Source organism: Seriola lalandi, unplaced genomic scaffold (genome assembly GCF_002814215.2).
Source record: "Seriola lalandi dorsalis isolate HSWRI2012SDOR001 ecotype SW California unplaced genomic scaffold, Sedor1 jcf7180002054139, whole genome shotgun sequence".
In the NCBI taxonomy this organism is placed as follows: domain Eukaryota; kingdom Metazoa; phylum Chordata; class Actinopteri; order Carangiformes; family Carangidae; genus Seriola; species Seriola lalandi.
The window spans coordinates 272,855-298,004 of record NW_019524692.1 but is presented as its reverse complement, the minus strand read 5'-3'; the positions used below and the strand labels follow the sequence as shown (position 1 = coordinate 298,004).

The 25,150-nt window shown below is 41.5% G+C and overlaps 3 protein-coding genes and 1 non-coding gene across 6 annotated transcripts in view; all 4 read left to right on the top strand.

Annotated features, from left to right (window-relative positions):
* The first annotated feature begins 1,104 nt into the window (after nucleotides 1–1,104).
* On the top strand, nucleotides 1,105–7,323 carry zc3h14 (zinc finger CCCH-type containing 14). 2 transcript variants are annotated; one of them, XM_023403501.2, is made up of 17 exons: nucleotides 1,105–1,220; nucleotides 1,541–1,583; nucleotides 1,671–1,785; nucleotides 1,925–1,965; nucleotides 2,089–2,260; nucleotides 2,392–2,713; nucleotides 2,915–3,078; nucleotides 3,928–4,028; nucleotides 4,147–4,305; nucleotides 4,634–4,711; nucleotides 4,864–5,026; nucleotides 5,187–5,395; nucleotides 5,540–5,663; nucleotides 5,774–5,913; nucleotides 6,044–6,123; nucleotides 6,281–6,387; nucleotides 6,708–7,323. In XM_023403501.2, exons 1-17 carry the CDS (start codon nucleotides 1,185–1,187, stop codon nucleotides 6,709–6,711), a joined length of 2,058 nt encoding a protein of 685 aa, XP_023259269.1. In that variant the 5' UTR covers nucleotides 1,105–1,184; the 3' UTR covers nucleotides 6,712–7,323. The 2 variants fall into 2 exon arrangements, with proteins under 2 accessions (XP_023259269.1, XP_023259268.1); XM_023403500.2 differs by having other exon boundaries at nucleotides 6,041–6,123.
* A 1,357-nt stretch (nucleotides 7,324–8,680) lies between these two features.
* LOC147819285 (signal recognition particle RNA) lies at nucleotides 8,681–8,979 on the top strand. Its single transcript, XR_015437082.1, has one exon.
* Nucleotides 8,980–12,420: 3,441 nt separating this feature from the next.
* On the top strand, nucleotides 12,421–18,099 carry batf (basic leucine zipper transcription factor, ATF-like). Its single transcript, XM_023403489.2, has 3 exons — nucleotides 12,421–12,674; nucleotides 13,699–13,803; nucleotides 16,827–18,099. Exons 1-3 carry the CDS (start codon nucleotides 12,612–12,614, stop codon nucleotides 17,031–17,033), a joined length of 375 nt encoding a protein of 124 aa, XP_023259257.1. The 5' UTR covers nucleotides 12,421–12,611; the 3' UTR covers nucleotides 17,034–18,099.
* Nucleotides 18,100–18,297: 198 nt separating this feature from the next.
* Nucleotides 18,298–25,150, top strand: part of flvcr2b (FLVCR choline and putative heme transporter 2b) — a 20,408-nt gene continuing 13,555 nt past the window's right edge. For both annotated transcript variants that reach the window (XR_015437077.1, XM_023403488.2), the window contains exons 1-2: nucleotides 18,298–19,396; nucleotides 23,165–23,306. Coding sequence is in view for 1 of the 2 variants with exons in the window: in XM_023403488.2 (XP_023259256.1) it covers nucleotides 18,809–19,396; nucleotides 23,165–23,306 (730 nt within the window). In the remaining variant the exon portion in view is untranslated. The remainder of the gene's footprint in view (nucleotides 19,397–23,164; nucleotides 23,307–25,150) is intronic.

The window sequence follows — 25,150 nt, the reverse complement described above, 5'->3', positions numbered from 1 at the left end:
ACAAGTACTGTGGCTGAAGTAATCTATGAGTAAGATAAGGGATACACTAATCAATCCCATTACAATGTAATATTTTGTAGATGATAGTAGAAGTTTGAATGAGGGATAAAGTCACTGTAATTCATGAGATGATCCTGTGGGATGGTCAGTTAACCAAACAGGATTCCTTTCATTCCAGAGGATATATTATATTACAGTCTGTTTCACATGGTTTTATAGGACTAACATAAATGCTAGCTAACAGGCTAAAATCACCTTAACTTTATGAACGGACTAGGTTGTTGCAGAAAAACCAAATATGGTCAATTAAATTTAAAAAAGGGTCTGTCTCTCAGGTTTACAGCCAGGTCTTTCTTGCATTATCAAAAGGGTAAATTAATCAAATGATTTTACTTTTTATTCTTTACAATTTAATTTCGTGTTTGCGCTTGTATCTGTCTTCCACGTGTGATAAATAAGCTAAAGCATTTCATTAGTGAACTAGCGAAATCTTACAAATTGCCTTTGTTTTCCTCCAGCGTGAGTGTATCTCAGTCCACGTGGGTCAGGCTGGTGTTCAGACTGGCAATGCCTGCTGGGAGCTTTACTGTCTGGAACATGGGACCCAGCCTGATGGTCAGTTGGAAGGAAGGGTTACAGTTGTATACAAATACATTAATAAACACATACAATATCTGCATACAACAACATATGAGTATAATATAGTAAGTATGTTAAAAATGATTTATTAAATGTTTGTATGCTGCTTATAAATGCTAAATATGGGGGACTTAAAGTAAAGTATAGTGTGTGAATTTGATGCATGATGAAAGTTTGTTACAGAAATTTTGCATTTTCAATCATCTTAATGTAACACCGACGGTATGCAGGTTCTCACTACTTTCATTTTCAATATATAATCAATATTTAATATTCAGTTAAAAGTTGAGACAATCGCCAAGAAAAATAAAACATTTTTTTTACTTGGAGACTTGGTCTTTATTTCTTGAGGAAATTTACTTGCCGAGTTATATTAAATAACATAGATAGGTAGATAGGTAGATAGATGGATAGCTAGATAGATGTTTGTCCCGCTTCGGCTACCATCTTCAGTCACGTGATATATACGTCATATTTGTCCCCGGTGGTTAGCCGTGGTCAGTTGTTTGTTTAATGACCTGCTTGGCTTGAATAAAATCACAAGCATGGAAATCGGGACAGAGATCAGCAAGAAAATAAGAGTGAGTGACACCATGGGCTGAGTATGAGTGGTTTGATCCGGACTTGGTTAACGGTTAACGCTAGCGTACCACAGAGGTTTGTAGCTAACATTAGCTAGCTACATTAGCATGTCAGTTAAGCGTAATGGTAACGAGGTTTTTATTTACAAGGCCGAGGAGCGGTTTGAAGCATCACCTGAAAAGTTATTCAGCAGGCAGACGTGTTAGCAGTTCTTTGGTTGATCCTTAAATTAACTCCTGTAACGTCAGACCACGTTGCTAGTTATTAAGTAACCCTTTAATATCAGCCGTACTGTAACGTTACTCTTGGTCTGTTGCAGGCTGCCATCAAGGGCAAGCTTCAAGAGCTCGGTGCATATATTGGTAAGTGATTAAAATGCGTATGTTGTTGTCAGAGACAACAGCTGCTTGGTTACTTGCTGTATGAGTTTCTTCTCTTTGCCAATTTAGACGAGGAGCTTCCTGACTACATTATGGTGATGGTGGCAAACAAGAAAACCTCTCAACAGATGGCTGACGATCTCTCGCTTTTCCTCGGAAACAACACTGTTAAGTTCACAGCCTGGTACGATCACAGTAATTCTGTTATTATTATATTTTACTTACTAAGAGCATGCACTGCTTGCACCAAACATTATAGATACAGTTATGCTCAGTGTGTATTTTATCTTTCTCCATAACATGAACTTGTTGATTTCTTCTAGGCTGCATGGTGTCCTGGAGAAATTACGATCTGTTGCAGTTGGTAAGTCTCTGTTGGATGCATTTAACACTGTATGACGCTATGATGGTTTATCAGCATATGTAGCCTTGGAAATTTTGTGCAGCTCACGTTTTCTTCTCCTACTTGTCTGCATGGTTGTTTTAGAGCCTGCATCCCTCAAGCATCAGCTCCAGTCTGACAGCAGTACTGTGGCAGGGAAGAGCCGGTCATCTGTAAGTGAAGAAAGCAGGACAGAGGAGTTGAAGGTGTTGACGGTGTCCAGCTCTCACTTCGATAGGACTGAAGCACGTGTGTCCAGTTCTGCCCATGAAAGCAGGTGCCTCAGAAGTAGAAGTGTCTTTGTGCTGAATGTATCAAAGCTGGGTTGTTTTAATTCGTCATCCTCAGCACACATGCCAGATACTGCAAATGAAAAACACTAATATATCTATATCTGTTTGTCATCAGGAGGGGGACCTTAGAGAAGAGTTCTTCTCGGCTTACTTCCACTGTGAAACCCCTCATAGAGCCGTTCCCCTCGGAGGCTGTTATCGACATCAAACCAGAGATGGATGATGACCTCATCGCTGAGGACCCTGTAGAAATAGGCAGCAACCATGGTCGAACACGTAGCAACGCTGGTAGACCCACAGCTGAAATCTACAGAGCGGGTCAGAGCAAATTCACATCAGTTAGCTCTGTGGACACGTGTCGGCCCGTAGAAGGATCCTCTCACACCAGGCAGCAGGAAAGCAGAAGCAGCAGAACCTCCAGAAGCGGATCCAGTAAGGTACTGTGATTCCATGTGAGCATAGTCGGTCCTCTTTTCAAAGCAGGATGATGTAGGATTTGTTTCAATCAGATGACTGCACTAATTATCTTTGCTCATGATGCTCACTTTTCCTTGACAAAATGTCACACAGGTACATGCAAAGATTCATAATAATAATAATAATAATAATATTAATGATGTTCGGCATACGTTGTTCAGCAGGAGGAGTTGTCACGGAAACGTAAGGCGCCAGTAGCGAGTTCAGTGGTGCGAGTGAACCGAGCGGCAGACGAGGACAGTGATGATGTGGAAGAGGAAGATTCAAACTATGGAGGAAGAGGCCTGTCCAGTAGAGTGTCCCTGCCCTCCAAACCAGAACGCAAGTCAGTGTAACAGCTCATATGATATTTTGGAAGGTTATATGGTATGCATTGTGTAATTAGAGGTCAAGTCAGGATTGCAATTTACTGTTAATAACCACAAAACAAATGTGATTTGTGCTTGGCATTTGTGTTCAGTTGGAATCCATATGAAACTGAACTTATTTTACTGCAGTAGTTGTGATATGACTATCACTGTCACTTAGTATGGTATGAAAAAAAGACAAGCTGGCACTGACTTTGTCTTTTATCTGTTTTTCATTGGGCTGCCTGTCTGTGCAGAACACAAGCCTGTTTTCTTGCAGTGTTTATGTACAGGAAAAGAAGAGAAACCCAGACAGTTCACATTCATTGCTTGGCTTGCTGTTTTTTAAGGCTGCGCGACTACGGCCAAAATGATAATCCGATAATGAAATCACAATTATGTCGTTTTTTTGTGGTGGTTGAACAAGTTAGTTTTGCTGCTTTGCGGCACAGACAAGCCTCATGCACTCTTTTTCTTGCTTAACATCATTTACCCTAAATCTGAAATGCTTCGAAACAATGAATGGTGATCCGCTTCGAATGACTAGCTCCTTGCCTTCTGCTCTAGACGTCTGATTTTTGTATCGCTTGGCTGCTCCCTGTTGTCTGAATTTCCGCTGCACGTGCAACCTGCAGCTGCAGTTCAGATCCCTAAAAGTGAAGCCAAAACTCAATTGCCCCCTGGTGGCTGGCATTTAGTTTAAGAAACCGCTTGATTTGATACGCAGTGGAGTTTTCTATGAGTACCCGTGTCAATTTAATTGTGGGTAGCCAGTCTTGTGATCGAGATTAATATTTGATTAATTGTGCTGCTCTGTTTTCTTTCAGACCTACTCTCCCTCCAGCCAAGCAAGCCAACAGGAATCTGATACTCAAGGCCATCTCTGAGGCTCAAGACTCAATCACCAAAACTACTGCCTACCCCACAAGTATGTTTCCCCCTGCCAGACATGTAATCATGAACATTCTGTGCTTGAGGCCCCAGTTATCTCAGCTGTCATTATGACTTTCTTACACTGATCCCCCTCCTCCACCACCACCACACAGTACCACAGAGGCAGACTGTTCCTGTGGCCCCTCGTACTCGCTTGGCCAGCAGTGAGGAGATGACGGCAGCCATCCAGCTGGTCCAGGAGCACCTCCACAGTCTGGCCCCCAGGGTGCAGGCCTACACCTCTGCTGAGCTGCCTCCTTCAAGAACAACTGGTTTGTGAAGAGTAGAATTTTGCTGAGCACTGCTTTAAACACCCAGCCATACAAAAGCCAGAATCACAGTTTAACATACATACATGTTTTCAGTATAAGGATAACCAAGAAATCTCATATAATCTTTTAATATGCAGTAATGCAAATAGAAAGAGGCGGTAGCTACTGATTCATTCATCATTTCAAGTGAATTAACATCCAAAATTCAGGAACATTGTGATGGTTTTTGTGTTTTTTAGATCAGAAATTTAGTGGAGGAACAAAATCTGAACTTATTTTTTATGTGTTGTTTTGTTTATCTTTTTTGGTGCTTGATGTTATGTTCCAGCTCCAGTGAGATCTTTAGCTTCACGCCTCCAGTTGGACTTAGCAGAGAGCAATGATGGACAAGAGCAGAGTGACTATGGTGAGTCCTTTTTGAAGTTTCAAAGTTTCTTCTTAAAAACGTTTACACCAACTTTTAAAGGAACATTTCAAAGCAGTTACTGATGATAAACATCCCAGAAGATGCTTAATAGATTGTCTTCAGTGATGCATTACACTGCGTTTGTGATGTAGCTGTAAGTGTGGAGGTTGCCGCGGGCAGTGAAGCAAAGACATTTGATACCCGCTCCTTCATAATGAGTCGACCTCAACTGGAAGAATCTCAGAACAGATCTCAGCAGCGTCTTCAGGTCAAAGGGGAAGTCCAGTCTGCTTTACCACGCACTGTCCAGGCCAGGTACACACACACACACACACACACACACACACACACACACACACACACACACACACACAGTATGTATGTGCTTTTGGCACATTTGGTGTCCTTGAATGCTGAATTGTTGTGTGTTTTATTTTGTCCTCTCCTCTCTGTGGATCTCTGTCTCTCACACTAGTAAGGAGAGGGGTGACTCTGCCAGCCCTAAGTTCATAGTGACGTTAGATGGGGTACCGAGCCCGCTGGGGAACCTTGCCGAATGTGAAATGGAGCTGGATGACGTGAGGCCGCCCACAAAAGTCACTGAGGCAACAGTCCACGTCAATAGGGAGCCCAAAGTCAGCATCCTTCAAAGACTACAGGGAGTGGTCACATCATCAGAAGGGGGTGTGTGGTCTTGTCTGAGTCTTACATGTATTTTAGTATCATACTTCAATAATGATAATAACTAACTTTATCTATGGCACTTTTCAAAACACACTTACAAAATGTCCTAGTCACATCTCTTTACATTCTGTCCTCTTTTGATAGATGATGTGATGGTGGATGAGGACGTCCCTTTAAAGAAACAGAAAGTTATGGAACGCTGCAAGTTCTGGCCAGTTTGTAAAAGTGGTGATGAGTGTCTGTACCATCACCCTACCACACAGTGCAAGTGAGTAATGTTGTTAGTAAAACGTTAATAGTTTGTTTTTTTTATAATTATATTGCGTTGCTCTCACTCAAACTCAGTCTTCATGATTTTATGCGTCTCTTTTTTTGAAGGACCTTTCCCAACTGCAAGTTTGGGGATAAATGCCTTTTCATACATCCTAACTGTAAATACGATGCCAGGTGTACTAAGCCAGACTGTCCCTTCACTCATGTCAGCCGCAGAGGCACAGTTGCTCCTCCGCCAAAGCCAGGTGCTCTCCCTCTCATTGTATCACCATCAAGAGCCATTATAAAGCAGATTTTAGCTAAATTCTAGCAGTTATCTGCAGTTTGTTCATTTCCAGTCTACATGTCTAACTGGATTATTTGTGTTCACAGCAGTGCAGCCAGTGCAAACCACTAGTGTGTGTCGCTTCTTCCCCGAGTGCAAGAAGATGGACTGCCCGTTTTACCATCCCAAGGTAAAATATTCTGAAGTGCGGTTGTGGAGCTTTGATTGCATAATAGGATTTTAATACATATAGGATTTTGTGTGAGGGAAAGTGTTTTTAAATTTTTAAAAGCTGGTGTTTTACTTTAATTCTTAGCTATTCTAAATGTCTTTCCTCTCACCTACAGCCTTGTCGCTTTGCGGCGCAGTGTAAACGAGCCGGATGTACCTTCTACCACCCAACCACATCCGTGCCTCCGAGACACGCACTGAAGTGGACAAAAACACAGAGCAGGTGAACAGATGGAGACAACGCAAAGTGAAAGCCGCATGATAGAAAAATTCCATACGGTCGGAGTTTGTAGCTTGTGGATAAGTGTAGTATCCCCTGCATCATGGAATCTGCATCAGACCATAAGGATTATGCTCAGCTAGTGTATGAGGGGGTTTCACCCAATTAAACATTTAAACAAAAGCTGTAGTTTAGGTAATGTCATCTATATCTGGTTTGTTTTTGTAGTTGAATATTCTCATCCTAATTGTAAAATTATAGTAATAAAAATAAAGATGCATTTATTGCACCTGCTAAACACCTTGTGTCTTTCTCTCTCACAGCTAATTAAGTCCAGGGAGTCCGACAGAAGTCGAGTGGTCAACATGGGAAGCTATGGAAGATGTTCTGGATTTGTGTCTATGAATTTTCAGTCTTAGGTTTGACTGTTGTTTTTGTTTTATTTTATTGTATTGTTCAGATTGATTTTTAAGAAAAGTGTTTTGTAAGATGAACAGTCAGGTTTTTGCTGATGCTCTCCAAACATTAAATACTTCACAGTGAACTTTACATGTATCTCTTCTCATCATTTGTCTAATGGGCTTTACTGTGTGGTTCATTGGCATCTTTATCTTTTTTTTTCTTTTCTTTTTTTTTTTTTTTCAAGTTATGACCAAGTCAATGAGGAAAGTTGTTGGCTGTTTGGTGGAGCTTTTGTTCTCTATTCAAGGATAAGCTCAGGTATGAATCACATGCAGTAGCACATAGCAGGTGATGAAGCACAAAAAATTTAAAAAAGAATTTTGCAGTTATATTAAAACGAAAATGCTGTATGTGTGATGTATTTTCTTCAAGTAAACTCAAAGGATTTGATTCACTGTTACCATTGAAAAATGATGCAGGTGTTCCCTATTGATAAACCGTGAGATGATACTGCACTGATAAAACCCTTTTTATGAATATTCTGTGTGAGTGGCCTCATTTATAAAGTCATGATGTGTTTTCCATCTATGAACACATCCAGTTAGGCTTTATTTGAGATGAGAAGCCTTAAGCACTGCAGTTGTATACTGTGATTGTGTCATTCTACTAAAATGTGAAAATAAAGCCGCTTATGAACAACTGCTCAAATATAGAAAATGTCCCAAATGTATTTTTTCACACCCACTAATAACGTATAACATCGGGCCTACTCTATAGCAATTAACTTTTTTGCTGGTGTGTGTGTGTGTGCGTGCGTGTGTGTGTAATACCAAAATCAAAGTGTAAAAGTGCAATCCATCTGGTAATTAGGTGGGATTGCTATGAAAACAAAGCTAGCTTGCAGGTTGGTGCCGGTCCAAGAGGGCGTCAAGCAAGCAGCCCCTGGAGTCGACCCAGACAGCCAATGTTGATCTTTTTGAGGTGAGATCCTGTACTACACATGGCTCTATAAAGCCCTATAATGTATGAGTACTGACGTTATAAAGTCTTTTATCATCTAAAATTGTCATGTAGAGTAGATGAGTTGCACATTCAGTTATTGTTTTGCTATTTTTTATTACATCACTCATCCAGTTCATCAAACTTTCCAGACACGTGTGATGAAGAGTCCAACTTCAACTCACAATCGACTCATATGTTTGTTGCTTTTTTCACTGCTTACTGTATAGTTTGCATTCTTCATCCCATTACCCTTTATCCCGTCACTACTTCAACCGCTTCTTCATACTAATTCATGCCAGGAACGCAGTTTAGCTTCAGCTTATGCAGAAACCAGGATTCCCACCGCAATTCCTTCAGAAATTAAAATTTCTAGTTAACTGGATTATTGCTGAAACTAAATTCAAGTCATTTCCCTTCAATTCGTGTGATTTTTGACAAGAACAGACAAGAAAAAGACGCTTCTTGCCTCATTTCATTCTATGATAATAATAATAATAATAAATAATAATAATAATAATAAATTAACATCAAAAGAAAACACTGGGAAGAGAGTGAATAAAACACCTGCTTCATCAGCAGAGATATCAGGAAGCTTGATTTTAAATACAGGCAGCAGGTTGAACTGTTATAAATGGTTTAGACAATTTTTAGCCACATCGACACATTAAGTATTACCTAAACTCAGGTATTCTGTCATTAGGCTTCATCAGTCACGTGACTGAATTAATCTGCCATTTACTGTCAATAATATTATGTTGCCTTATCGGTGATTGAGCAGCCTTCTTCACTGCAGCCGCAGGTTCATTCACCACCACTTGACGCTGCTGCTGCGTGCTCCGTGATGACGTCACGTTAGTCAGAGTCAAAAGCCCTGTGAGTGTGAGAGTTTCTCGCCGGGTGCGGTGGCGCGCGCCTGTAATCCAAGCTACTGGGAGGCTGAGGCTGGCGGAGCGTTTGAGCTCAGGAGCTCTGAGCTGCAGCGGACTATGCCGATCGGGTGTCCGCACTAAGTTCGGTATCGATATGGTGCTCCTGGGGGAGCCCGGGACCACCAGGTCGCCTAAGGAGGGGTGCACCGGTCCAGGTCGGAAACGGAGCAGGTCAAAGCCCCCGTGCCGCTCAGTAGTGGGATCGCGCCTGTGAATAGACGCTGTAGTGCAGCCTGAGTAATACAGCGGGACCCAGTCTTTTTACACTCACCAATACACTACTATCACAACACACACTCACATATTATATTTGTACATCACACAGCAGCTTCTTCGCCACTTCTTCATCTTCTTGTCCCCATCCAAACCTGCACAAAGCCGCTGCTCGACACCACCTCCACCTGGAGGCCAGCAGCTACTACACCAGCCACACAATGCTTCTCATGTCCTGCAGGTGGCGCTAATTTAAAGCTGCAAACAGACCACTGTTACTGCTGTTAAGATATGCTGCACATGAAAGGTAAACACTTCAGGCTTTTATCCTTGAACGTTGATGTGTTTATTCGACTTAAATGTGACACTGTAACAACCTACAGTCAGTATAATTTTTCCACAGCTGATAATCAGTATTATACAAGAATCAGATAGTTGTCTTGTGTGTGTTCACATTCAATACATCATGTTTGAAAAGGTTAATTCAAGTAATAAACAGTGCCAGTCACCAGTACAAATGTGTTAATTTAAGCCGTTAACATCGCAGCTCTCCATCACTTACAGTCATTTCTTCCTTTTTGTAAAATTAGACAGATTTGCTTGTCCTTCCCTGGAATAGAGATGCGATTGTTCATTATCAGGCATACTGAAAGTGTCAGTTCCCAGCAGCTGATGCCATCAGAGAGATCAAATCTTGATGTGTGACTTTAGGATCTGTCCATGGTGATTGAATTGTGATAGAATTACAGACTGTAAAATGGATTGTTTTTGGACCGAATTTGTGGATTTTCTCAGTTGATGAGGAGATGTTGCCTCACATCTAAATTGATGCATCATGCAAAGAACACAACATTTCGGAATAACTTCTGTGGCTTCGAAATCTGAAATGAGCCTGTTTGAAATGATTTCCATATGCAGCACAACCTCAGGTATCTTTCTAAACCTATAATGAAACTCTGTAAGGGTGGAAATTTACCACCATGTTGTTTCCCAGATGCACAGGTGACATTTAAGGTCAACCACAAATGACACTAAGTGACAATATAATGACCATAATTTCAGCTCCAGTTCCATGTAATGTCCACATATTGGCCAAGGAAAGTTTTTAAAGTAAACTATCAATTTAGCTGTATTTGACGGGTTAGCTTCAGATCACCAGAACACTATTTGTGAGGTCTGGAGGAGGAAACAAAAGTCAACTTTCCACTGACTGGACTTTACACATTGGCTATAATGACTCATGAATGGCCTTTGTTTTGCGATGAATATTTACTCATGTTCAGCAAACTCACAGTTATCTTGTCAGTGCTGTTATTTTTACGGTCATCAGCATCTACACGATTCTTCGCTTTCCCTCAGTAATTTGGTGCTTATCAGAAACCTCCCACGGACATTTCCAAGGAAGAAAGACCACAAGAGAGGGCATCTCAGTCTGCTATCTAAATAAATGGCCCTTTGGGGGTTTTTCCAAATAAGTGAGGTCTTAAGAAGAAGTGTAACTCCCATTGATAGTGCTGGTTAAAATGAATGTAAACTGCATTTCTCAACCGTTGCATCTACTTGACCTCTATTTTCTTTTTTAAGTATATTTTTGGGGCTTTTTATGCCTTTATTTGATAGTACAGTAGAGAGACAGGAAATGGGGAATGACATGCAGCAAAGGTTGTCTGATGCGGGACTCGAACCGGGGCCAACTGCAGCGAGGACTGTAGCCTCTACACATGGGGCGCCTGCTTAGACCACTGATAAGTCACAATCAAGCCTTTCATTGCTTCTGAGCGATCAAGACTTAAAATGCTAAAGAGCTAGATTGCATATGCACCGACATTTCACTGACAAAATCAAAATGACAAACAAACAAAAGAGAATTACAGACATCTGCAGATATTTTGAAATGATCTCAGCATTTTAAAGCGTTGTGACCCCACTGACCCCCCCCTGCACTTTAAGGTCATTTAAGGTTTAGAGATAAACTCAGTTCAGAAATTGGGCCACATTAAGTCAAAGACATACCCTTGTTTCTTTTTTCTTTTTCCCCACACTCTATATTTGTACTGTATTGTTTTCTGTGTCCTGGTTAAAGCAGAATTTGACTAATCAGCTTTCCTCTCCGTTCTCTCTTTTCTTTTTACACATTCAACTCTTTTGGACGGCTTTAAATGCCAAGTATTAGAAATGTCTGCCCTTGCCCAAGCTCTTCAAAATTCCTGTGATGGTAGAACATGTTTTTGTGTGGGAGGACTGTTCTGCCAAGCAAAGCTGTTTTGGTCCTGATTCTTTCTTTTTTTTTTTTTTTCTCACAAGAAAATCTAGTTCTCGCACCACCAAATGCTACCTTGTGATGGGGGCAAACAAGAAAATAATACATGAGTAAAGGTTACAGCAGCTTTAGAGCTGTCACCCCCTGATTCTTATGTGGATTTTGTCGCACGTAAAAGCATTAGTATGTATCAAACACGCACAAAGTCCCTAAAGTCACTGTTTGAGAACAGAAAATTTTATTTATTTCCCGTATGTCACCCTCCCCCACCACCACTGTGTGCATTCAGTGAATTTAACCTCCTCAAAATGTACATTTTCTAGAATATTCCCCATGATTCAACATCGTCACAGTCATTGAGAGTGCAAGACAATGGGGAGCCCCTTGTGCATTTCTCAATGCCCAGGCCCTCGACATTGCCTCACCTTATTGCAGATGGCGTGTCGCAAGCAAAACAGCGTGGTACAGGTCTGGAAATTACCACGAAGCTTGTGTAAATATTCACAACCCAGTCATCCATGTGGAGTTTAGGGATGCACTGTCCCTTGAGGATTTAGTCGAAACCATGATATTGTTATGTGGCTGCTAAAAAAAGAGGAAGAGGGAATACCCATAAAGTCCATCAAACACAATTGCACCCAGACATACCCCCCCCCACACACACACACACAAACACAAACACTCTTATACATACATACACATAATCAGTGAAAACTGAGTTTTCTTTTAGGTTTTTTTTGTTATTATTATTATTTAAAGTAATTCATTTTTTCAATTGTGGTTTGTGGTTTAATTGGCTTTACCAAACATTAGTTTCTACATGAACTTTTTACATGTAGTCAGTGGGGTAACTATTTGAAACTTTTTCTTCTGAGACTGGTAATATCCACCCATGTTTATTCATATTGCTACATAAACCCTCAATATGTTATTTCTCTGGAGTTTACAAGATTACCTTATGTGCCTTAACTTTCCATCAGACATGTGACTTCCAGTTTAATGCAACTTACCCAGATTCTTACCAGAAACCACATCAGATGCAGCTAATTAGGCAGACAGCTAGTCTCAGTGTATGTGTGTCAGAGAGGGGGGGTGGGGGGGCGAGTGAGAGAGAGAGAGAGAGAGAGAGAGAGAGAGAGAGAGAGAGAGACAGATGAAGGAAGAGAGCATGTGCGAGAGTGAAAGAGAAGGAGGAGTGACAGAAAGGGAAAGAAAAGAGGGAAGAAGGAGACTCATTACTCATTAATGGTAAACTTAAGTTCTTCTCAGCAACTCGTTCTGCTACACAGACTCTCTCTCTCTCTCTCTCTCTCTCCCTCTCCCTCTCTCTCACACACACACCACATACCGCACACACACATACTCAAAAACACAAAGCAGAAGTGGACAAAGACACACGGTTTCAGTCGCCACGGTTGGCTATGGCTCAGGGCTCTGACAGCAATGACACAAGTTACAAGTCCCCGTCACCTGGAAGCAGGCCGGTAAGTGTGCACTTCCATTTACGTTCTCTGGGTTACCTGCTATTTTCACTGAAGGCTCATACGTGTTGTAGTTAAAGCTTTCTGGACAACATTTTAACTACAAGTCCTGTGAATTAAACGCTTCATCTTTCTCCTAAACCTTGGATTAGACGCAGTCTTTCTTGCATATCTGTTGGGCAGCAGTACAGCCCGTCATCAGTGGCTCTGGCTCTGTCTCTGCTGGCTCTTTTCACAGTTTCTCGGGGTGTTTCACATGCACACATGGGCTGGAGGCATGACTCGCCTCAAGTGTAGGCTTTTGTGAATTGCAGTATGTGTGTACACTATGTGCTGTAGTTCTCTGTGCATGTGAGACGCTGCCCATCATCCTCAGTGCTATCGAGATTCACGTGTGCCAGCCTCTAGAACATTGTTACTCCTTTTTCTTGCTCAAGAACCATTCTGGACATAACACAATCAAATGTTATTTCACATGCTACAAGCTGGAAGCATCACTGTATACAGATGGAGCCAATTTCCAGCAGCATCAGCTGTTTTTGATTCTTTTCTTCGTTTCTTTTAGCAATGCGTTAACAGACAGTTGAGATGACGTTAGATAATTAATTTGTTATCTCTTTGATGTACAACTGACTCAGCATTTTGAAAAGGATTAGTTATTACGATACCAAGAAAATCGAGTGATCAGGACATGAAACAGGGTGTGCGTTATACCTAACCGATGAGTCAGCCACTCCCTGACCCAGCCCTTCACGTTAGGTGTAATGTTAAGCCCATCTTCTGTCAAACTGTCATTAATCAAGACGACATTTCCATTCACACATAGACCCACCGGTGAGGGCCAGCACCTTCATCTTCATCAACAAGCTTCTACGTAAATTCGCTTTTTCAGATTCAGGAAACTCCCTGTGTCAAAACTGTCAGTTTACCACTTCACATCTGTGGAACTTCACACACACACACACACACACACACACACACACACACACACACACACTCTGACTTTCAAGCATCTCTGTTTTGTTAGAGCTCCTCAGATGATGTGAAGAAAGTGATGCGGAGAGAGAAGAACAGGATTGCTGCTCAGAAGAGCAGGATGAGGCAAACCCAGAAAGCTGACAGCCTACACTTGGTGAGGAGACCTTTCTCTGCTCTACACACCACACTCGCACACCAAAACAATTTAACACTGACCTCTTACATTTGCCAAAGAGACACAAGCCAAAACAGCAACGATATTAATCACTGTGTGATATTTAGTACAAACAAAGCTTGCACGCCAAATTTTCTAGCTCAGAAAAGTGTCATTTTGTGATAGTGTGATCGTAATGCTATGCTGGTTTCAAATAGAAGGTACATGCAGAGGGGTGTTTAGCAGATGTAGCATTAGTTAGGACACCCTTGCAAAATAATAGAGGCGTGGAGTGAAAGTTACTCTTGCTAGATTTCAGATATCATGTTATATCCGTGAATAATGTTAAAGTAAACAACGGCGTTTGTGCAGCCTGAAGGCCACGCCAACTGATCAATTTCCAATATAACTCCATGATACGTGGACATAAACAAACAGTGGCTGTGTGCGATGGTTTCCATGCAGCACTTTTAGAAGCCTCTGGGAATGGATTTGTACTATATTTACAAAATGCTACCTGACCATGTGGCGATGTGTCATAGCTTCTGTTGGGCTGCACACTTGGACGCCGCTCTGTGTGTTTGCAGAAGCTTAAGGAATAAATTAGCACGTGTGGGCAATCACTCCCTATCGCAGCTGAATCCAGCACCAGAGACTGTAGAGCTAATTCTGATGATAGTGAGTGCTGTTCGGGTTCGCCGCTCTGCTCATTTCTCACCATTATCCTTTCATGCCTCTCGTTTCGTGTGATAACTGGTAGTCGGTGTAAAGATATGACTCTGTCGCTTCAGCTTTTACTTGTTTGACTTGACACAAGATGAGTCCGTTATTCACCAACTCTTTATGAAGCTTAAGAAAGAGTGCAAACTCTTCTGTTCGACCTCCACGGATCTGGATTTGCAGATATTTTTCAATGAGAAGCTGCAAATTTTTCACTTTCTATTCAGATGTTCAGTGTCCTCAACCTGTGTGTGCAGCGGGTCTATGAACAAAATTATGTAATTATCTTTTGAATGTAACTTCACACACTAACTGCAAATGCTGTCACCTTTTATATCAACCCGTATATCAACACACTGACCATGTAGCCCCTCCATGTGTGACTTCCTTGTTCGAGAAAAGATGGTTTGTGCTGCACCGCACTCTTTCACCACGATGCTTTCAGAGCAGCTGTTTCTGTGAACTTTATCAGATGAACTGAAAAAGAGTTTGACATTCAGAAAGGCCACATTGTAGGCAGTGCATCCAGCGTAACTGATTTGAATATGTGAGAATCCTTCCCAAGAAGTACGGTGTATTTTATCGATCTCTTTAAAGCTTGTCACAGAGAACACTGCAGCACACATTCTGTGGTTTTACTTTCGTCGTCTCACTAGATAAACAGGAAGGCGAATTTTCCCTCTTTATGACACTGTGGCCCATTTCCTGTTTCTTCAGTAGTATTTTCTTTTTTTCTTCTGTGTAAATGAGCTTGAAATTATACGTTGTGGGCAGGAGGGGAGAAAAAGGCTGTCACTTCTTGTAAAGTGTAGTGGGCTGTATTTGGCTAAGTGACGCAAGAGCAGGGGTTTGCCCAAAGGTTCTGTGACAGTAAGGACCCAGCATTGTAATCTTTTGGCCACAGTATGATGACCTTTTAATTACCCAAGTGGAAGATTTCTCCCCTGCTATTCCCACTCACACACACACACACACACACACACACACACACACACACACGCACACACACATAAAAAATAAAAAATAAAAAAAACAACAGTTTGCTCTACACCTCAAAATTGATGATCACAGAGAAATCTTGTTTTGGAAAATCTACTGACATCATTCAAAATGTCAGAATGGCAGCTTTTGAGGTGCAGGCGGTTCATATTGTGAGGTTTAAGTTTGAATCTTTAATCAAACGTTAATGTAAACAACAATGCTGCTGTTTTGGAACATGTTTACAACAATTTCTTTTATACTTTATTACGAATCTGATTTCTGATGTGTTTTTACAAACCCCCAGACAGCCTTTGGTCTTTGCTCATTTCAGTAGAGAAAGAAAAATGAGATCAATAAAATTGAAAGTCTAGTTTGACAGTGAAAATAATCTTGCTGATCATAAACTAACTCAGGAAAAGGAAAGTAGCATACATCTGTTTTAGCAAAGAACATTTTATTCTACATGACTGCCAACTATTTTACAAAGGATACTATACTTTTATTTTTGTGATATGCTTTTTTTACCCCCAGTATGTCTGCTCTACATATAGTTATTCTACAACAGAAAAACTGACTTGCAGAAACTTGCTTGAGAGAGGAAGTCCATCATGGCAAACTACATCCACTGTTTACTTTTTATTATTATTGAGTTAATACACACTGTGTGCCACCACAGATCACCTATCTGCATGTTGATGTAAACTTATGGCTGCCATGAATTTGGAAACAAGACCGAGAGTCTGCAGCTCAGTAAGACTAACCACAGCTAAATGCCAGCATCAGCAGCCCAACATGCCCACAATGACAATGCTAACATACTGATACCTAGCAGGTGTAATGTTTGCCATGTCAGCAGCCTCAGTTAACATCTTAGCATGCTAACATTTGCTATTCAGCTCTACACGCAGTGCTAATGAGGCTGATGGAGATGTACTGGGCAAATTTAAAATTTGATGTGATGATGGCACCAGATGAAAGTTCAGGGGATCCCTCAAAATCACAACTATGCATGTAGGCCTCAGGGGGCCATGAACCTCTGTATAATCTTTCAATCCGCACAATAGCTGTTGAGACATTTCAGTCTGGATCAAAGTGGTGGACCAGCTGACTGACTGGAAAACAATGGCGTCCACAGAGGAGACTCATTCAAACAGATTACAAATCGACTGTAATACGCTTTAGAAAATGAACAGGGGTCAAATAAACTTTAATTTGTGGTTACAGCGTGTTAAAAAACACATGCCTGTAACAGGAAAACAGGAGTTAATGGATGTATCACTTTATCACTTATAAACTCATCCCGTCCTTGTGTTTTTCCGCAGGAGAGTGAGAACCTGGAGAAGGAGAACGCGGCCCTGAGGAAGGAGGTGAAGCAGCTGACGGAGGAGGCCAAGTACCTGTCGTCCGTGCTGAGCAGCCACGAACCTCTGTGCACCGGCCTGGCTCCCCAGACCCCTGACCTCCTCTACCCTCCTCATCACAGCAGCTACCACCACCAGCACATCGCTGTACCACACTACCAGCACTGACCTGACTTGACTAATGGGACGGCCGAAGACGAGCCGCGAAAACAGATGACTGACCTCAACGGAGAGAGACTTACTGGAGATGTGTCTATAAATGTTAACCATTGTTCAAAACTGATCCAGGAGGAGCATGACAGGCTGATGTGTCTCCCAAACAGTGACAGTACGGAGCTCAAACTGTAACGAGCAGTATTCAAAACTATTTATTTTTTGCTTCTCCTCATCTCTTTGCTTTTATCTGATTGATATCAGTGATCTGTGTGTGAACTCGATGGCTAGAAGTATCCACCAGTCTATGTTTACATTGGGTGAAATAACCGACTTACTGTATGTTCAGGTGACTCAGTTGATTTTCTTTTTTTTTTTTTTTTTGTAAATTGCTTATTTTCGGTGTCATGGAGACGACCTTTGTCACCCTGTCATGTTTAGAGTTTCTTGTGTTATTGTGTGTTTCAGCGTATAAATGTGGATAGACATTGCTCAGGAGCTTTTTTGTTTTGACAGATTTGATTGTGGACAAGCAGAATGTAAACATCGATATCCTAAATGGGCTCAGATGTACCAAAAAAAAAAAAGAAAAAAAAGAAAAAGAAAAAGAACAAGAAAAGAAATGACTGGCTGTGAAGAATGGGTATCCAAAAGGTCTTGTGTACTTGCTTTTTTCAGTGAGGAGACCCAGCAGAGATATTTATTAAATGTGATGCCTTTATGGGTGATCTTTTCTGACCTTCAGAGGCTTGTTGGTCATGCCTTTTATGCAGGGTTTTTTCTTTGTCAGGACAGCAGGATGTGTGAGGTCTGCACTGATGCTGATAACAGGGGACATGTGACAAACCACCTAGGTGTTTTTTTTCTCTGCTGAGAGAGTCTCTAGATGGCACTGTTTACTTGTATGAAAGACAAAGTTACAGTAGCTTATGTTATAAAGCACAAAAATAATCATCCATGGCGTGTTCTATGTGGGTATGAATTATTATTATTTTGTTCTTCAACACAGCTGAGGCTTTTTGTGTCCTTTTCATTTCACTGATTCCACAATGACTGGTCCAAATAAAAGACCTGTTTACAATGTTTGCAATGTTTTCAACTAGGAGGTGAAGTTGTAATAAAGTGGTTACAAAGGGCTTATTTTATAAATTCTTCGACAGACATGCAGCTAACATGTCAGGTAATGAATAGCAGCTGTAACTGGAGGTTTGTGAGTGTAACAGCGTCTGATGTCTCACTGTTACAGGCTGTTCAGACGCCACAAACACCCGTCAAGGAAACTCCGCCCTTGTTCCTCAGTTGACCGATTTATTTCAAGATCCCAAAGCGGTTTTTAGGTCCGGGTGGAGGGTCACAGCAGGCGCTCCTACACGTGTTAACACTCGGTAAACTCGACCTGAGAGGATCATATTCACCCACAAAGTTATCTGTAACTCCAAATTATTTCAACAGCACAGGCTTTAGGCGTAAGCTCGACTTCTCCAGTAACTTCAACCTTGGGAGGAAATGAATTTATGGATCCGAGAGTGCCGCTCAAACTGCAAGTTGTAGAGTCTTCACTACTTGCTTATTAACTGTTCAAATCAATGGACTGGAGATTTGAAACATAACGTTTGAGTTGAACTTCTCCTTTAAGCTGAAAACATGAAGTTGTAGGCCTATAAAGCGTTGACTGTTCACCCATGAAACAGAGCGAGTTTCAGCCTCTCAGCTTAGTTTGAAGTGCTTTAACCAGAGCAGTTAGGTGTAAACTTTATACTCCATGAGTATATCGAAAACACCAGTTTAATATGAGCGAGAAACCAGCGTTAGGAGACACTAAACTTCACGAGGATCAAACTAGAGCGGACTTGGAGAACAATGTCAAGCTGGAGGCGGGTGACGCGGCGCAGCGCGCCGACTATCAGGGTGAGCAGGACGGTCACGAAGCGCCGCAACCTACCCGCCTGTACAAACGCCGGTGGATGATTGTCCTCCTGTTCAGCTCTTATTCACTCTGCAACTCCTTCCAATGGATACAGTACGGGATCATCAACAACATTTTCATGAAGTTCTACAACGTGGACACCTTCACCATAGACTGGATGTCTATGATCTACATGCTGACATACATTCCCTTCATCTTCCCTGTAACCTGGCTGCTGGACAAGAAGGGGCTCCGGGTCATCGCGCTGGTAGCCACTGCGCTTAACTGTGCCGGGACATGGATCAAAGTGGCCAGCGTCAAACCCAACCTGTTCGCCGTCACCTTTCTGGGGCAGTTCTCCTGCTCGTTGGCGCAGGTGTTCATCCTCGGGATGCCGTCGAGAATCGCGTCGGTGTGGTTCGGTTCAGAGGAAGTGTCCACGGCCTGCTCCATCGGAGTCTTCGGGAATCAGGTAGGCTGTGAGGCAAAGAGAGTCCTCTGTTCAGTAAGTAGGTCAAGTTAGCCCTTCACCTACTTGATCACCGATTTAACCTATATTTAAGAGCTCCACTAACCACTAATCATTTGGACATTCCCACATCTATTTGGCACATCTCGTTTGCGTAATTACGCACGTTCAGGCGACCACAGTGCATCTCTTGTGCGTCCAAGGCACAACATTGTTAGCTAAGAATATGAGAGAATGAATGGGAGCAACACACAGCGATGCAGCTACAGCATGCAAGAAGAGGCATATATGTACTACTGTGAACAGGTTCTCAGGTGGTCAGTGCTTATACTTGCCCTCAGCCATGGCTGTAATTCATTCATTCAAACCTCTGAAACACAATATACAATATGAGAAACAGAGAAGGAGAAATAGCAGTAATCACAGAAAGAGTTCTTCAAAAACAAAACAAACACACAAACAAACAAACAAACAAACAAACAGAAACTATAGGATAAGATGTTTGAAAGAAAAACTAATAAAATATCCAAGTTACAAGATGGAGCATGCTCAGGTCGGTATAGCTGCCAGGAAAAATTCAAATTCATCAAGTTAATGGCATTATGTCAGTGACACACTGAAAAATATGAGGCTGTTAGCAGATCTGGGCACGGCTGCTTTTGCACAGATTATGGTCGTGGTCCCAGGGAAGACCTAAAAAAGAATTGGAAAAATTACATAAGACACAAGCTTCTTCCAGTACTGAGATAGATAGATAGATAGATAAAGGACAGTATCTAACCAGAAGATTAAAATTAACCAGCCTTTGAGTTGAATAGTTTTATTTATTTATTAAGCCAAGGCAGATCATAGTATTGTGAATGTATTGTAAATCACCCATGAAAATAGTTTCTCAACTTTCGACCACCACATTCTCTGACTGCGACCTGTCACTCCACATAAGCCACACACAAAATCCTCTACATGGTGATGCACATTTGGCTTTTAGGAAAATGTATCCACACTAAAGAAAAACCATCAATGTGCTGCTTTTCTGTTTAGATGAGTAGCAGCTGCGTTTTTCATGAGCAACCAAATAAGCAGACGGGATCACAAAGATCAGCATCATGCCACCGTTAATATAAGCCCACAGTTTTGAGCAAACAACACTTGAGTCAACTCAACATCAACTCCAAGGAAATGTCACTGAAAAGTCATCACTTAGTGCTGGGAAATTTGCTGCTTGCGTCCTAGAGCACGAATCGGGTTTGTGGATGGAGTCTCAGTGAGGAAGAACAAACACTTGCAGACTTCCTTCAAATCTTCGGGAGCATGTGTTGAGGCACCTAAAAGAAAGATTTAACACTATTCAAACCTTCCTTTACACTACTCCTAATGACATAGAACACACGTTGACATGTTGAGATGTCGGAGTTTATTCTCTTAACACAAGAAGCGCTTTTCTGTCATTTGTGTCTGAACTGTTCGGAATAGATGAGGCCTCAGTTTGGTTGTGTCGTAGGTTATTTTAAAGCATCCAAACCGCTTTTGTATTAGCACATGTCGTCATATCACACCCTCCTGCAAGAAGGAAGTCTAAAGACATCACATTGAAGGCTTCGTTGCCACATTCATGTCCTCTCTTTCGTAGTGTCTTCAAAGGCTGAGAGAGCGGATCATTTCAGGCACGGTTGAAAAGAAAAAAGTTATACATTTATCAAATAACACAACGGCATATATGCATTATATATATATCTATAAATAAATATATGAAATGACTACAGGAAGGGTGACTTAAAGAATATCCTTTGCATCAGTACAGTACAGTACAGTACAGTACAGGGATCTGTAGGTTAACAAGAACAAAGACCTGGAAACATTAACCTCTTGCAGCAACAAAATCTTCCTCACGTTCAAATGAGAGAGACTTCATTAAAGTTCATCGGAGAAATATCTCTGTTTTAGTTTTCTGGGGTAACTGCTATTTGGACCGTTAACTAAAGAGGTAAAACAGGGTCTGAGTTGGTGGGAGTGGTTTAGACAGAATTGGAAGATTTCCTATATTAACATCACATGACAGGACTGAAGGTAATAAATATGTGGACATGCGGTATGGAGGCTCAATGCTGTCACATGCACTGAGTTGTGAATGGACTGAGGACGCTGGTGAAAGCATTAAGTAGCCCCAGCTGTGCTCACTCTCTGGCATCTTTCTACAACAAGCAGTTTGCACACAGGACAGCAAGCTGTTAGGACACAAGCTGCGAAAGCTTAAGACCTCTCACCTCTCACGTTCCAGGGCCCCGCTTTAGGACAGTTGAAATGCCACAAAACAATACTTTGAAAGGCAACCATGCAAATTCTGAACTCAGTGGCGAGGAATGGCCGCGGTCCAAGGCTGCAAAGAATCTCGCTCCAGGCCTCGCTTCGCTGCAGTGGAGTCCAGGACCCGTTGGTTCCCGGTTAGACGTCGAGGCTTTGCAAGGTGACCGTGCAGAGCTGGCCCCGAAGCCTGAGACCAAACTTTACCATCGTCGCTGGGTCATGCTGTTTCTCTTCAGCGCCGTCTCAGCCAGCAATGCCTTCATGTGGCTCCAGTACGGCATTATTAGCAACATTTTCATGCGCTTTTACAACATTGACTCCCTGGCCATCGACTGGTTGGCCATGATATATCTGCTCACTTATATCCCACTTATTCTGCCCGTCCTGTGGCTTCTGGAAAACAGGGGCATCCGGGATGTCGTCCTCGTTGGTTCAGCCTTTAACTGCATTGGCGCGTGGATAAAAATTGGTAGTGCAAGTCCCAATCTGTTCCCAGTCACCTTTTTGGGCCAGTTTGTGTGCTCAGTAGCCACGGTGTTTGTCCTTGGCATTCCTTCTTACCTCGCCTCAGTGTGGTTTGGAGAGAAAGAGGTTTCCACTGCCTGTTCCATAGGAGTTCTGGGAAACCAGGTTTGTCTGAATATGTGATCACTCACCTTTTAACTTCTGCTTTCTGCAGCTGGCGACACGTAGAGAGGCATGAACTGTCCGACAGCTGTCTGTAGATTGTGCAGGGCTGCACTGGATGCCAGAGTCACATACGACTTGTAGTGTCTCAGTGTGAGAGGCCTGAGAGAATCATGTTAACTGTTTGCTGAAACCTGGTCATCAGACTCGGTCGGTTTAGAGGTTTAAATGTAAAAACTTTTGGTCCCAATCTTGAAATTCTGTGTTAATTAGTCAGATGACATGGATGCTGTTGAAATATGTTCATATAGCAATGTGAGGTGGTAGCTAATATAATAATTATTATGGTTATCTGAGTTGGTTTTCTCTTGGGCAATAACTTGTATTTGGTGTTTGATTGAGCTGCAAGTTACAGATGAGAGATATTGTAAGAAAAATTGTTGATGATTGAAATTCAGTTGAAATAATTAATTTTAATCATTAAAATTGAACTTTAATCAAATAATTTAAATAATTTAAATCAAGATGTGTTCCTTTAAAGATGATTTAGGTTTTAAAGTTGCATGTCCAATTTGCATCTGAACCAGTAACAAACTAATAATGGTGAAGAGTAAAAATGACATCGCTATAATATACAAAAATGGCCTCTAAATACACAGGCTGTGGTACCATTCAGTCAGTATGTAGCAGCAGTGTTGTTAAAAGCAGAATCTTTTTAAGCCATTTAATGTCACTGTAAAAACATGAATGTACCTCTTGGTGTGTTCCCTTGCTGTTTTTACTCAACTCACCTGTGTTCTGTCCTTAACTTGTGTTATATGTGTTTTCATTGCCTCACAGCTGGGCATCGCCATTGGCTTCCTGGTGCCTCCCATCCTGGTGCCTAATGTGGACGACATGGATGAGCTGGCTCACCACATCAGCGTCATGTTCTACATCACAGCAGGAGTGGCTACCTTACTCTTTATCCTTGTTGTCTTTGGTAAGATGAATGTAGCACATAAAGGGTCATTCCACCCCGGTAACAAAACTAGTATTTTCTCCAAACTTTGTCTTGTCATGGTTAGTTAGTTTAGTTTTAAGACCATAAGATCGTTTTAGGTTGTGTTGTTTTTGTTAGTTAGTGGTCGCTTTTATCGAATTGCTTAAATTTTTCTCTGTCAAGTATTTAACACACAGAAAACCTGGTAGAATTATTCCATCAAACGAGAACTGTAAGGCTGCAGACAGTTATTTTCTTTAATAACCGATTGATTGTTTAATCTAAAATTCCCATTATTATTTCCTGAAGCCGAAGCCCAACATATTCAAATTGCTGTTTTTGTCATACCAACAGTCAAAAATACAAAGATGTTGAGTTCACAATCATAAAAAACAAGAGAAACTAGCAAATATTCACATTTGAGAAACTGGTTCCTGTGGATTTTTAATCTTTTTGCTTAACAAATGACTTAAACAAATAATCAATTATCAGAATGGTTGCCAGTTAATTTTCTTTCAAAGGACTAATGATTAATAAGCTAATCCTTTCAGCTTTAGAGCACAGGTGGTTTCTCTGACCTGTAGTGGTTTTGAGACGTTCATGAATGAAACATGTCCTGTCGCCTCAACACAATGGAAGTGAAAATATTTTATTTGTTCTGCTCAGAGCATTGAAAAACTACATTTTAAGATTCTCAGTGGGACTATTTCCTCAATAGAAAGTTGTTCCAACATTTCAACATGTTCAACTCTTCTTCAGTATTTCAGATGTACTTTCCCAGTGCTTTGTTCAGTGCAAGAGAAACTCCATTTACCTCCATCGTACTGGAGTGGGGACAGGAACCTCAGCAAATAAAACCGAAACTTTATGGGTGACTAGACATTTTAAAGGGTGATATGTTTTTTTTTGCAGTTTTGGCAGTTTTTGAATTTACATAAAATGCAGATTAAATCAAAACTGATTTTACTGCACTGCGTAGTCAATGATTTTTTGTGAATGGGTAAAAAGGTGTAGTGGTCAATGAAGGAGTCAAGTGAGTGAAATGAATTAGCTCAAACACGTCATCGCCTCACTCACTAAGCTCTTACACCTCCCCGCATACTCAGGCTTTTTGATGCCTTTTGTCTGGATCTTTTTCAGACGGGCCAATGGGATTTCCCTGTTCAGTGGATCCGTCTGATGATGGTTTTAATTTACAGCAGCCTTACACTCTGACAAGAAGCGCCATTCAAAAAGACAAGTGCTGACCTGCATGTTCGCACCAGCACAAAACCCCTCCTGAGGGGGAGACAAAAAAGACACTATTGTGGTACAAGTAAGGTCAGGAGAGATGTCACGGGAATGGGCAAGAATGTACAGCACGAGCGCTACAGCACTAAAATCACAATGTTGTTTTGTAATTTAAACGTTAGATTCATGGATATATCAAAAAAGAGGACCTATGGTAACAAAGGGACTTAGCATTGTCTGATAGAAGGAAGTGGTGTGACAAACGGGATGTGAGCTTTCAGGAAAAATGCTTCGCTGTCGTCTGCTTTATATCTGCTGCCCATGCATTTCGACTTTCCTTTTTCTTTTGCCTCATATATTAGCTCAGAGTTTATATTTTTAATTACACATTTAGTACCTCACACCTCATACCTCACAATTACATTCATTTTTCTCTCTGTTTGTGTCACTGAGAAAACGAGATTCATGTGCTGTGTCATTCAGGGAGGAGGTATAGACTGATAACAGAAGTAGTTAGTCAGAACACAGATAGTAGTTCTGTTAGTAGTGCTGAGGAGTGGTCAGAGCAGTCGCATGAAAAAAGCTGTTGTCCTGTCACGTTAGGAGGGGGTGGG